Source organism: Hemiscyllium ocellatum, chromosome 2 (genome assembly GCF_020745735.1).
Source record: "Hemiscyllium ocellatum isolate sHemOce1 chromosome 2, sHemOce1.pat.X.cur, whole genome shotgun sequence".
NCBI lineage: Eukaryota > Metazoa > Chordata > Chondrichthyes > Orectolobiformes > Hemiscylliidae > Hemiscyllium > Hemiscyllium ocellatum.
The window spans coordinates 94654214-94668192 of NC_083402.1; the positions used below are offsets into that span (position 1 = coordinate 94654214).

Sequence of the window (13979 nt, forward strand, 5' to 3'; positions counted from 1 at the left end):
TTTTTCTGAACAGGAACTCACCTCCATTATAGTCTGATCACACCACATCGTCGATTCTCAACACCTATTAATAATTTGAAGGCCTATAACCAAATGCTTGCCATGAATGTGATTACATCAGTAGTGTTGATTGCATAAACTTTGTTAGCACTACCCATACCCTGTTCAGAAACTCAAAGTAAGAAAACTAACTTGAATAGAGTGCCCAGTTAAGTTTCAAATTCTTTTGTGATTGGATGTTGCATCTTATATTGGATGTTGTAATTATGTCTCAAGCTATCAAAGAACCCCACAGTACAGATAGCAGGTTACAAGTCATGCATCCCACCCAGAACCATCCACCCAACCTTATCCCTGTATTCCCACAGATACCATGACTTAATCCACTTAACCTACACATGCCTGGATACGATGGGGCAATTTAGTATATCCAATCCATCTAACCTGCACATCTTTAGGCTACTAGAGGAAACCGGAGCAAACTCAATACAGTCACTGAAAGCAAGAATTGAACCCAGGTCCCTTGCGCTGAGAGTCAGTACTGCTAACCACTGTACCACCATGTTGTCTTAGGTTGTGAATACAGTAGCGCCTCGACATATGAACGACCACGTTCATGAACAAATCGGTTTACGAACAGGATTGTACATGAATTTCATACATACGTTGAAGCAAAATTTTAAGGTACAAACGTAAAAAGTCAGTGTGCGACCAGGTGGTTTCATTGTTCTGCTTTGCTACGCGCTTATTGAACGCAAAAGCTCTTGGGCCCCATGTGATCTCATTCAGTTCGTCTTTGGCGCATACGCGGTGAACAGCCATCCAAGCATTTTTACGCTACCATGGGAACAATGGGAAAAATTGATTCAGTTTGCAAACTTTTCGGAACTGATTTAGTTCGTAAGTTGAGGTGCTACTGTAATGTCTATATTCATTGCTGTTCAGGTAACTGCACAAGAACTAGATTGGTTTCACAGATGCCTGACTTTTTTTTTAAAAAGTCAACTCTGGACAAATGACTGTCTGAACAATGGAAAATCTGGGGCAGAGTAGATGGGAGTTGTGCATGGGAATCCATGGGGAGCAGATTCTAAAAGAACCACCGAAAGTCTCTATTTAAATCAAAGGATACGTTGGGGTCTGCTGAAATGAAGTAAATAATCATGCAGGAAAAGCTAGACTATCAAATATATCGTCCTGGTTCCTTATAACTACTTAAATGATCAGTCATCCTTAACAAAACCACACCTGCCCCCCCACCCTACCCCAACACCTCCATCTTTGGAACCTATTATTAGTGGTGTGTCACAGTGATCAGTCCTGGGGCCACGATTATTTAGAACATATATTAACAACTTTGCTGAGGAAGATAGCCAAATTTTGCTAAAATTATACAAGACTATAGCTGGAATAGTGAGAACACCTTATTTAATACAAGAAAACTGATATAGCAGGCAGACCAGAGAAAGTTCACGCGACTAATATCAGGTATGGAAGAAATGTCTTACGAGAAGAGTTTGAGTACATTGGATCAGTACTCATTGGAATATAGAAGAATAGAGGGGACATCTTATTCAAGCAAACAGGATTCCAAGAGGACTTGACAGGATAGATATGGAAAGGTTGCTTTCCCTTCTGAAGACTCTAGGACCAGATGGCACATATTGAGGGCAAAGATGAGGAAATTCTTTTCTCTCAGAGGGTTGTGAATCTGTTGAAATCTTTACCAGAGAGGGCAGTTGAGGCTGGGTTATTAAATATATTTAAAGTTGAGATAGGCAGATTTCTAATCAGTAAGTGAATTAAGGATTATGAGAAAAAAAAGCAGGAAAGTGGAATTGAGGATTATCGGATCAACCACAATCTTATTGAATGGCGGAGCGTAGTTGATGGGCTGAATGGCCTACTTCTGCTGACTCTTCTTACTAACTGGCATTCTATCACCACCAACTCAGCCAGCTGGCACCCTGCCATCTCAGCACCCTAACATATACTTACCATAGAAGCTGTCAAAGCAGTTGTCTGGGCATTGAACATTTCAGAATACAGACAGCTGATTGCTGTAGAAAAGGGATGTGGTTTGCCTTGCTCTGACAGATAAGGAATATGGAGGAACTGACTGAATGTAAGAATGGCTTTGCACCACTGAAGCTCTGACAGGATACACAGTAGAAATGTAGAGCTTTCTCATAAAAATAGAGCAACAACCTGCACAAGATTGCCTCCCTTTGGAAAATTGTAACTTAATTGGAAACTGAAACAGTTTTAAACTACAGATAATATTAATAAAAATACTACAATTCATAGTCAAATATTTTGGACTGTCAATGAGTAATGAGGGTCTGGAAATGAGGCACTAAGCCTGCCAAGCTAACAGTAGGTTTACCATTCATAACGACATATTATGTCATTGTCAAGATGATATAAAATCCAGGCATGGAGATGCAAAGGAGAAAATCTAAATAAAAAGCAGAAACTCTTCACATATTGAATTTCAAACATGCCATGGTGAGCATCTTTGGAAATTTCCCACTTTACAAAAAGCAAACTAATTCATCATCAACAGGCCTCAGAGGTCAAAAAAGGTTTTGCAGTATGCATTGTTGCAAACTTAGGATCAGATCTTTACTTTAAACACAGTCCATTTTAATAACTTATTTTGAATTAATATGTGAACTAACCACAATATATTCCATGCACCTGACATACAAGTTCACTTGCACTTGCTCCTAAAAGATTTGACTTCTTAAGAATTAGCTCATTAAATGATGACATATGGTTCGATACTCAGTGGAGAAATAAATGAAACTTAGACCAATAGAGGATAAATAAAGTACAATACAGGAAGATTGTTAGTGATTGAGTCAATGTGGACAATTTCAAAAATATTACTGTCAATAGATAAATTAAGAGATTAGCCACTAAGGGGAGATTTTGATTTCGATGTATGCCATTTTTAATGATGCAAGCACAGTGCAGATCTACATGTAGCCAGCAAAGTTCTTGCTGATTGTAACATATTCCACTTAAATGCATTCTTCTGCTAAATATTGACTTTGCACTTTTGAGATCAGATGGTCAAATGCATTTCAAAATATTATTACCAGGCAGCAAATACATCATAAAATGCACAGTAGGTGTAGTATTAAGAAAATTGGACTTTATGTCATAGTCAATTAGAATGCTATTGAAGAAAACATGACAAAGTCATGCTCATAATTCAGGTGCTAGTCAATGTACCAGGGCTACTTAAACTAGGCACCTAAATTGAACACTCTCCCCACAATCCTATGGATGGATTTCAGAAAAATTGTAGTGTTGGTATTAAGACATTGTAAGTATGATATGCTACATTACTCGTTTTTGGTTCAAAGTTTTTGGATTATATGAATAGGAAATGGAAATCACAATATTGTACCTACAGTGTTAAAACGTGGAGATAAAGTGCTCTAAGGGGTAAGTTGATATGGTAATTCCAATGCTTTTAGACTAAAAGAATTTGAACAAAAAAGTCACCAGAAGGAATTCATCCTAAAGTTGAATCTGAACCTGTGTTGAATAATACACTTGATCGCAGGAACAAAGTGGGATGCAGAAATACAAACGACAGTGAATTTTGGCAATTCAAAGAATGCAGATCTGGAGTGGGAGGACTTTTAGATCTTAACTGGACATAATAAGCCATTAGTATTGCTATAGACCAAAGACCAAATAGCTAAACCATTTTCCCATCATCATCTAACACATGGGACTATCATCACTATCATCACAGAAATCATAGAAACCCTCCAGTGTGGAAGCACACCATTTGACCCATTGAGTCCACACCTACCTTCCAAACAGTGTACCACCTAAATCACACCCCTACCCATGTGACCCTGCATTTCCCATGGCTAATCCACAATGCCTACACATCCCTGGATACTATGGGACAATTTATCATTATCAATCCATCTAACCTGCACAACTTTGGACTGGAGGAGGAAAACGGAGCATCTGGAGGAGACCCACGCAGACACAGGGAGAATGTGCAAACTCCACACAAAACCATTGCTCAAGTGATGGGTTTCTACATATCCTGGGAGTGGGAGATGGGGGGGAAATCAGACCCAGGTTTCTATCACTGTGATGCAGCAGTGCTAACCACTGAGCCACCACCCAGGTCTAATAATTTAACAGAAAAATCTGGCAATAATTTGCAATAGAAAATATCTGCATTCAAAACACAAATCATCATTTATTAATTGATTGTTAAAGGACAACACAATATTAATTCTACCAAAAGCAGATGGTTTCAGAGTGCCTCAGGTTGTCCTCCCAATGGTAGTTCTTTTGAGCTGCGGGTGACATCTTTTCAGAGACTCAGTTCAGAGATATACTATATTAAACAAAGTTGTACAGTAGACCCCCATACCCGCAGGGGATACGGTCCAAGACCTGCCACAGAAGTATGAAACCACGGATAGGTGTGAACCCATTCTTTTAAATGGGAAATGTATCTTCCTGGAAGCCTCCTGGTCCCTGGTTCTGGAACGTCCCCTTTTATGTTTTTTGGGCTGCAGTAAACTGCGGATACCTGAAACTGCGGAAACCGGACCCAAGGATACGGGGGTCACCCTGTATTGAAAGTCAACCTATGGCTTACCTAACACTACAACTTCCTGAGCCAGCTTTTCCTTCTCCACTGCCATAATTTTAGCTGAAAAACTGCTTATGTGTGCAAGCAGATTTCTGAAGTTCAGCCAAGGCCACAATCACTGAGTGAGAGATGTCCCAAGGAAACTCATCTCTTAATCTATTATTGGAAAGTGATAATAAATTAGTTTCAACATAAGAAGCTTAAGATTTGTCACTCAAGAATGATATACAGTATACCAAATACAAATTACATAAAATTTGCATCATTTAACAAATATGTCAGCTGGTGCTTGACTACTTCATGGGGGATCAATTTAGTAAAATCATGTAAGGGAAGGTAAGAAATGTAACTGAATGTAAGAAAACATTGTTTTTCATCTAATTGTACCTGACTAAAGTTTGAAAACGTAGCTATGAACACAGGAACATGCTGGACCACATTAGTTGAAGTAATTATACAAATATTTGTAGCAGTAACAAGCTTTGCATGTAATTAATTCAATGGTGATTCAGTTTTACTTAACGTTAACAAATTTGTCCTCTCCTTAGTCATAGGATCCATTTATGGGGCCATGAAGTATTTTTGCATCCTCTCTAAAACAATTGTTCCAAATTCACATTTAGTCATTTGAACTAACTCTCAACAGAAAATGAATTCACAGTACTCTAGCTATTAATCTATTGCACTTATATTGATCAATTTCCAGTGCCAATAAAGTCTGTTGTCAACTACTTTCTTGTCTCCAAAGGTTTCACCTGATCATTCAGCACTGAGCAGCATAATGCAGGCCACTGATTAGATTACTTACAGTGTGGAAACAGGCCCTTCGGCCCAATAAGTCCACACCTACCCTCCGGAGAGCAACCCGCCCAGACCTATTCCCCTACATTTACCCCTTCACCTAACACTACGGGCAATTTAGCATGGCCAATTCACCTAACCTGCACATTTATGGACTGTGGGAGGAAACCAACACAGGCACGGGGAGAATGTGCAAACTCCACACAGACAGTTGCCTGAGGCGGGAATTGAACCCAAGTCTCTGGTGCTGTGACGCAGCAGTGCTAACTAACCACTGTGCCACCGTCAAACTAACTTCCTGTACAAAAGGAACTTCTATCTTCTTTCTTAATTTTTGGTAACTGTTCTTCCTTTCCAATCAAAAAGCATAGTACCAGGAAATACATTATATCACTCTGCCTCTAAAAGTAAGATAAAAACATCAAATTCAGTTTTGAAAGCAAGTTTTTTTAATATGATAAAAGTCAACAAGTAGCAGAGGTAAAGATTTTCATATTCAGCCAGAACATGCACAATTAAGTAACTATTGAGTGAATTAAATTGATTTTATTTAAAGATAATATATATTTAGAACCATATTGAGTGTCAATCTTGATAACGACAAAGTTTCAAATTTGAATCTCTCAGTAACTATTTTTGTGCTCTTAATAAACAGTAATCTCATCATTAGAGATTAATATTCTTTGTCAGATAGCCAGCCAACCAGAAACAAACACAGTCTTCTTTGGGGCTTCTCCTACTTCATCGCTAAAGCTCCAGCTGAAATAATCCCATTTACATGTGTAAGCAGATATCCAGAGTTCAACCAAGGCTACGTTGACTGAATGAAAGAAGTCCTAAGGAAATTTACTCCATATTCTATTAATAGCATGTAATACTAAGTGTGTTGCAATTTGAGCAACTTTGGAAGTGTGCAATAAAAAATTCAACGATGAGATGTACTAGAAATATCACAATTACGTAATATTGCATCATTTTGAACAATGGTCACAATACATGCACATTTATACCTGCAAAGTACAGTGGATTGTTGATTTAAGTTTTATTGTGCAAGTCTCTGTAAAAACATACTATTTCAGCTTATAATCAAAAGTAATTAATACATATATTCACTTAATAAAAAAAAACCATAGTACCACATATAACAAGCTATTAGCTAAGTGAAAGATATAAAAATGAAAAAGTCTTTCTAGGTCCCAGATAAACTCTGTTTACATTATCATAAAGTACAAAGATTCTAACAGGATATCAGGGACTGGCTTTGAACTTAGAGAAGTCTACAGAATTCCAATATCACCACATGTAAAACATTCTTCCTTGGTAAAGAAGAGGCAAGTTGCTTCAATGCAATTAGGGTGGCCAGGTTTGCCTCTATCCTGCTTCCACTTAATAAAAAGTTAATTACTCCTGTTAGCAGATGGTCACTCACCAATAGCTTGACAGAAGAGGTGAACAGATCCAGGGCTACACACATTAAGTATCTGGTCGCTCAGCAGTGGTGGTAACAGTTGAACCACTGTACTGTCTGCACTGGACCAATCATGAGAAGACCCTTCAGGTGGGGTAATAGCAAAGGGAGAAGATGGACCAGGCCCAAAAGGTAGAGGAGGGACCGATAGGAGTGAAAGGTAAAACAGGAGAAGCTGTGAGACAGAAAGGTACAAAACAAACAGAGTTCTAAAGACACAACAAGATTGATCATGCATTAAAAAGGGATAAAAAAAAAGGCGATAGATTGAGTCAGGCAAAGTAGTAGTGGTATTTAAAGGACTGCATAAACTTTTGGCATTGCAATGCAGATGCAGAAAAACACACAAGGCTCAATTAAATTTTCACTGGTTTAAAATATCTCTGTACAGGACATTTTTGCTGGCTTTAACTTTTTACACAATTAAAAATGAAACTTTACACACCATTTCCTTTATGACTTGTACCACTAAATGTACCACACAGAATGCTCATTTCCCTAGAATTTAGCTCTATATAAAACCTTTTGAGACTTTTTTCTTGAAATAAAGTAATTTCAGAAGGAACATGTCTTTGCTTATATACACAGTAGCAAATAAAGATGCCAGAAAACAGAATGAAATTACTTGTCATGCATAAACTTAAAAATGTTGCGGCAATGGCAGATTAAAAAGCCAGTTAATTACACCAGTGGGTCTTGTTCTAAATAGCAGTTCAGTAGGTTACTAAAATGACTGAACGTCTATAGCAGCAAAACACAGGTTCCAATGTTGGCTTTTTTAGTCTTACCAAAGTCCACTGGATCAGCTTTTTAAAAATCCAGTCTCAAACATTAATGACTTCACAGCTGTAAGAATTCACTCCTTCCAACAATGTAGCCATACAATATATTATAATGTGTCCACAGCATACGAATTTGTCCCATGCCACACTGTTTGGAAAAATTAATCTCTATGGCAATGTGGCTACAATTGGTTGTGTGTTTGGCTGAGCATCAAAAGTCTTCCACAAGTATGAAAAGTCTTGGCAACTAAGCACTCTATTGTGGCATGGCTCAGCAACAGCATATTAAAAATGTTAGTTTTCCCTTTTAAAATGTTTCACCACTCAATCACATTTTTATGGACCCCATGTTTTACTGTAGCATACACATATTGTAAACTAAAGCTATCTAAAGTTTGTACAACACACAGCCTTTTGGCAAGAGACAAGCTAAAGAAAACACATATCTACTGTTCATTGTTTGATCCCTGAGTTGCTGTACAGTGTTAGCATAAACAAAAGCATCAACCTACATTAGATGCAGCAACAAAATACAATAATTTCTAAACAGAATATTACTCCAGATTTTCAGTGCAATACAAAATACCATATATACAGTATATGCAAAAAAAAGATTTATGCTCCAATTTGGACAGCACTTTTGAGATTTACCAATTTGATAAATTATTAATTTCCAATTTGGAATGAAACTCAAATGACCTGTATACTGAGCACATGAAAACAATAGAGATTGCTGAATATAATGCAGGTTGAAAGTGAGATTGATATTCACTTTTAACATCATTTACCAAGAAGTACGCTTATCTAATAAAAACCTTTTAAAGTTTTACATGATTTTTCTCTTTTTTTCTAACTTTCTGTACTCACGCTTGCAACCAGCTGAACTTCAATAAACCTATGAGAAATACAAAAATATGCTAGCAAAGACTCTGAACTTCCTCATCAATGAATTTAATGTCAGGAATATCTGCATCTTTCTCTGCATCAATCGAACCAATGGAGTGGTTTTCTTGGATTTGCTTGAGCTCTTGAGCTTTCTCTGAACTTGGAATTTTGCCATTCCCACAGTCTGATTCTGTTTCATAACCCTTGTCACCAGCAGGAATTTGCTCACTACCTTGATTATCTGAATTGATTTTCACTGCCTGGTGCTTTACCAGCTCCTCAGACACATCATAATCAAATTCTGGTTTCTTTTCATTACTGACTATACACAGACGTAGTTTCAGGCAAGGACCTGGCAAGTATTTCATGTAACAATTGTAACAAATTAGGATTAGGAAAAGAAGTGTAATCACTACAAGTAAAGATAATAAAACTCTATCATTACTTTCTGCAGTTGAAGGCTCACTAATAGCTCGAGTGTCTACTACTGAATTTGGAAGTGGAGGGGCTGAGAATGGGGAGACTGAAGTATATGGCACGGTTGATATGAACATATCAGTTTGAATCTGGGGTGTGAGTGTATGAGGAGATCTCTGTTCTTGATCTGTGCTTGTCCGAGTTGTTGCAGAATTACCTTCCATTTTGGCAAAGGGTGTAGTTGGGGAGGTTGTTACAACTTTAGATGGACCCTCTACGATCAGAGAATACTTTTGCACCAGGTGTTCATACAGGCGTCCCTTCATAGATTCTACTGCCCAGCAATCATAGGTACCAGAATCATCTTCATTTACAGAGAAAATCAGCAAATTGTTTTGAACAAGTCGGTATTTTGGATTCTCACTGAGAGTATTGTTATTTAACTTCCATATAATTTTAGCCAGTTTAGACATGGGTAAGCATTTCAATTCTTTAAATCCTCCTGGATCCACATGATGTTCTTCTGATATTGCAGATTCCACTATAAAATACAACAAAGAAGAAATAACGCATATTTAATTAACATGGTCAGATCAAATTGCTTTCTTAAAAGTACAATCACAAAGGACAATTTGAATATTCAAAATTTATGTGGAGCTCCAACAGTGCAAAATGCACACCAAAGTATTGGCTTAAAGATTTCCAGTTTTGTGTATTTATAAATAAGAATGTAGAGTTTTTCATTTTTTATTATAATCAAATAAATTGCATTATGGTTAATTATAAATTGAAATCAAACTATTATTATATTAAGCATATTTATTGTCATGTTCATTCAACAAATGCCTTAAATGAGCTGCGAACTTAAAATATGAAGATTTGCAAGATTTTAAAATGTCCACCACACACAATAGTTTCTCTTCCTTTCCTCACCTCTTTCATCATAATCTATTTTTCATTCTCAAAACTTGTATCTAGGGACCACTGCATAAAGTTTAGTCAAGACAGGGATTAGAGACTCTGAAATGACTGTGGAATGAGAATTCTACATTCAAATATTCAAAGATAGTGTTTCAATCATTGTATATTTGCATTTGACAAATCACCAATTTTATTTGGCCATTATGTTAATAGAAATTCAAGTATTTTTCTAATTGTGACGAGCCTACTTTCCAAGTTCAAAAACATCAAAATAGACACTCCTTGTTAGATTACTCCAGCTATGTTATATACCTATATATGTATGATATTTGTTTTAAATAATGACAAATTTGAATTTTTCTTGATAGTAGTTCTGCTAGTGGACCATTTTTTTTGTTTCACCAGTCATATATGACTTGAACACAGATTTTAGGTGATAATAAAGAAAAGGACTTTTTGTTCAGAGAAAAATTTCTAAAGTTTTTTTTATTTTGTAAGGGAGAGTCCACCTTTCAGTTATTCCCAAACTATACACAAACCGTAACTGAATGGTCTAGTTATTCCAGGGTCTTCACAAAGCATTACTCTGAAATTGGCTAGTCAGAGTTTGAGTGCAATCTGGGCACTCAGATTTAATACCAGATTTTCCTATCTCCAATTGGAAAGCTAATTAGTCCACAGGGAGTCAGAACTACATTTGAAACTCGGGGTTTGGATTCAATGCCACAGTTATTTATGAAAGTCAGTTGTTTAATTGTCCACCATGAGAGGAGAAGACTCCACAAACACTCCAATTTTGAATGATGACAAAACCCAGTACTTCAAGTGGATAATTTGTATCAGTCTCCTCCTGTGGTCCCCAAAATCAGAGATGAGAACATTCAGTCACATGATATCAAGAAAAATATAAACTTCTTTGAACATAGCCAAAATTATGGATTCTGATCATATTGTCAGTAGCAAACAGAGATTTATACTCTGGAAATAGCTGTGCCCTAAGCTAATCTGCAACATCTACAACACTATCTTCTACTCTAAAACATGGAAAATTGTCAAGGTATGCCCTATCTGAAAAAGAAAGGCAAATCTCTCAAACATCAGCAAATGATGGAAGAAAAGTGTTTCTGAGTGGCACTTACACAGCAATAATGTGCTCAAGAATGTGCACTTTTGAGTTCCTCAAGAATCTCTTAGCTGTCAATCTCATTGTAAATTTGGTCCAAAATATAAACAAAAACGTTGCATCCCAGAGATGAATTACAACCAAGTCAAAAATCAACTGTGGTATCGTGGAGCCTACCAAAACTGAAGTCAATAGGAACTGGGGACACCATCACCAACGGTTGGAGACATAACTATCACAAAGGAAGTCATTTGTGGCTTTTCAAAAGCCAATCACCTCGGGCCCAGGAAATTGCTACAGCGGTCCCTCAGGTCAATGCTCTAGGTCCAACTGTCTTCAATGACCTTCGCTTTAATATAATTTCACAACTGGGAATGTCTACTGATTATTAGAGAGTGTTCAGTTCCATTTGCAACTATTCATATACAAGGTGTGACCAACATTCAGGGCTGTTGGAGGTAAGCAGTGCTCCCTGAATTGTATTTTTTATTCTGCATGGACCTGCAAGATTTGAGCACACAGCAATGTCCAGAACTGGAAAACAATGCCATGATCAGAGGCTGCATGGAATGTAGGACAGGCTGCACATATACACTGCCAAGCAGCTTAGAGGGAATGCTGATTATAAGTGACAAGTAACATGTGCACAACCTTTCTGAAATAATCTAGTAAGCCATTTAGTTGTATCTTCACAGGGATGTCATTGGCCTATCATTACTATGCTGGAAAACAGATCTGACTACACAAATCCCATTTTCCAGCTCTTGGCTCATAGCCCTGGAAGTTATGGAAACAAAAATGAATATCTAAATACTAATTAAATGTTATGAGAGTTTCTGACTCAATCACTCTTTCATAGAAACACAGAAAATAGGAGCACGCGTAGGCCATTTGACCCTGTGAGCCTGGTCCACCATTCAAGATGATAATGGTTGATCTTCCAGTTCAGCACCCCCATTTCCACTTTTCTCAGATATCCTTTGATCCTTTTAGTCCTAAGAACTATATCTACATCTTTATTGAAAGTTTTCAGCATTTTGGCCTCAATATTTCCAGTTGCAGAGGCTCACCACCCTCTAAGTGAAGAAATTCCTAAGTTATACTTTATTTGAAGACTGTGAACCCTGGTTCTAGAATCCCCAATCATCGAGAACATGCCTCTTGCATTTTCCCCATCTAAGCATCTATTCAGTTCATTCAATAAATAATTCATTCCCTATTTCCCCAAAGCCTGACCCTATTGACAAGTTATAGGTCAGGAGTCTTCATTAGGCTGAATGTGTGCAGCTCAGTTGGCACCCTATCCATTACCTTAAGCAATCAGTCATACAGTAAGGATACAGACCTTTCAGTTCAAATCATCCCTGTCGACGAGACATCCCAATCTGACCTATTCCTATTTGCTAGCGTTTGGCACATATCCCTCTAAACGTTTTCTATTCATTAACCCACCCAGATGCCTTTTAAATGTTGTAATTACACCTGCCTTCACCACTTTCTCTAGCAGTTCATTCCATACAGGCACCATCCTATGCATGAAAAATTTCTCTCTCAGGTCTTTTTTAAACCTTTCCGCTCTCACCTTAAACCTACATCTTCCAGTTTTTGACTCCCCTAACCTAGGAAAAGACATTGGCTATTCACTCTATCCACGCTCCTCGTGATTTTACAAATCTTTACAAGGTTCTCCCTCAGTCTCTGATGATCCAGAGCAAGAAATTCCAGCCTGTTCAGCATCTCCCTATAGCTTAATCCCTCCAGTACCAGCAACATCCTGATAAATATTTTCTGCATCCTCTCAAGTTTAACAACATTCTTCCTACAGAGGGACCAGCATTGTATGCATTATTCTAAAAGTGGCCTCACCAATGCTCTGTACAGTTGAAACATGGCATCTCAAATGTTCATTCCTGAAGAAGGGCTTATGCCCAAAACGTCAAATCTCCTGTTCCTTGGATGCTGCCTGATCTGCTGCGCTTTTCCAGCAACACATTTTCATCTCAAATGTTCACTCTATCTACTTGTGACTCGACTTTCAAGGAACTGCACCTTTCAATGTCTTTGTTCAGCAACACTCCCCAAGGCCCTACCATTAGCTGTGTAAATCCTGCCTTGGTTTGCCTTACCAACATCTCAACTCCATTTGTCACTCCTTGGCTGATTGGCCCATCTCATCAAGGTCCCTTTATACTGCAGAGGTGCATGTACAAGATTCACTGTAGCAACTCAACAAACCTTAGTCAGCAGATTCCAAACCCACAACTTTCCAACAGATACAGCATGGATACCATGCTCATTGGCACACTACAACCTGAAAATTCCCCGCCAAGCCTGACACCATTCTGTCTCAAATTTTTATTGCCATTCTTTAACAGCTGCTGGGTCAAAATTTTGCAATTTATTTCTGAACAGCACCACAGGTGAACCTTCACTATAAAAATGGAAGCAATTTATTATGTTGACTAACAATCTCATATAGACACATTATTCTAATGCTCCAAGGTTTCACATCATTGCAACATCAGAATTTTCTGCTCTTACCTAAATGTAATTTTCATTTAGGGTGCTGCTCTATACATGATTGGTTTGTCACAGTCAATACAGATGTAGATCATCCAGATCGTCTAGCTTTTGATGCACAAGATCAATGATACAAACTGATTCATTCGTAAGACTTTTTTTTGGAACACTAAGACTTAATCTGTCAGACATCTAAATGCAGACTTCTAGAATGCTTTGCAAAAATATTGGTGAAAAGCTAATCTGGCTGCTGGCATCAATTTCACTAGCACATTACCATCTGATCTGTCTAGCTGGTGCCAATGAAAAGACATGCAGTTCTTCATGAGCAATATAACTCTTGTAGAATATATTAGTGTCCCTACCTCTGGACAAGGAGGCCTGCGTTCAAGTCCCACCTGCTCCCGAGGTGTAAAATAACAT

At 37.7% G+C, this 13979-nt stretch overlaps 1 protein-coding gene across 2 annotated transcripts in view; it reads right to left on the minus strand.

Moving 5' to 3' along the window:
• Window positions 1-8395: 8395 nt before the first annotated feature.
• The window catches only part of LOC132824274 (semaphorin-4D-like), a 220249-nt gene continuing 214665 nt past the window's right edge, over window positions 8396-13979 (minus strand). For both annotated transcript variants that reach the window (XM_060838614.1, XM_060838623.1), the window contains exon 15: window positions 8396-9533. In XM_060838614.1, coding sequence (XP_060694597.1) covers window positions 8608-9533 — 926 coding nt within the window. In that variant the 3' untranslated portion in view covers window positions 8396-8607. The remainder of the gene's footprint in view (window positions 9534-13979) is intronic.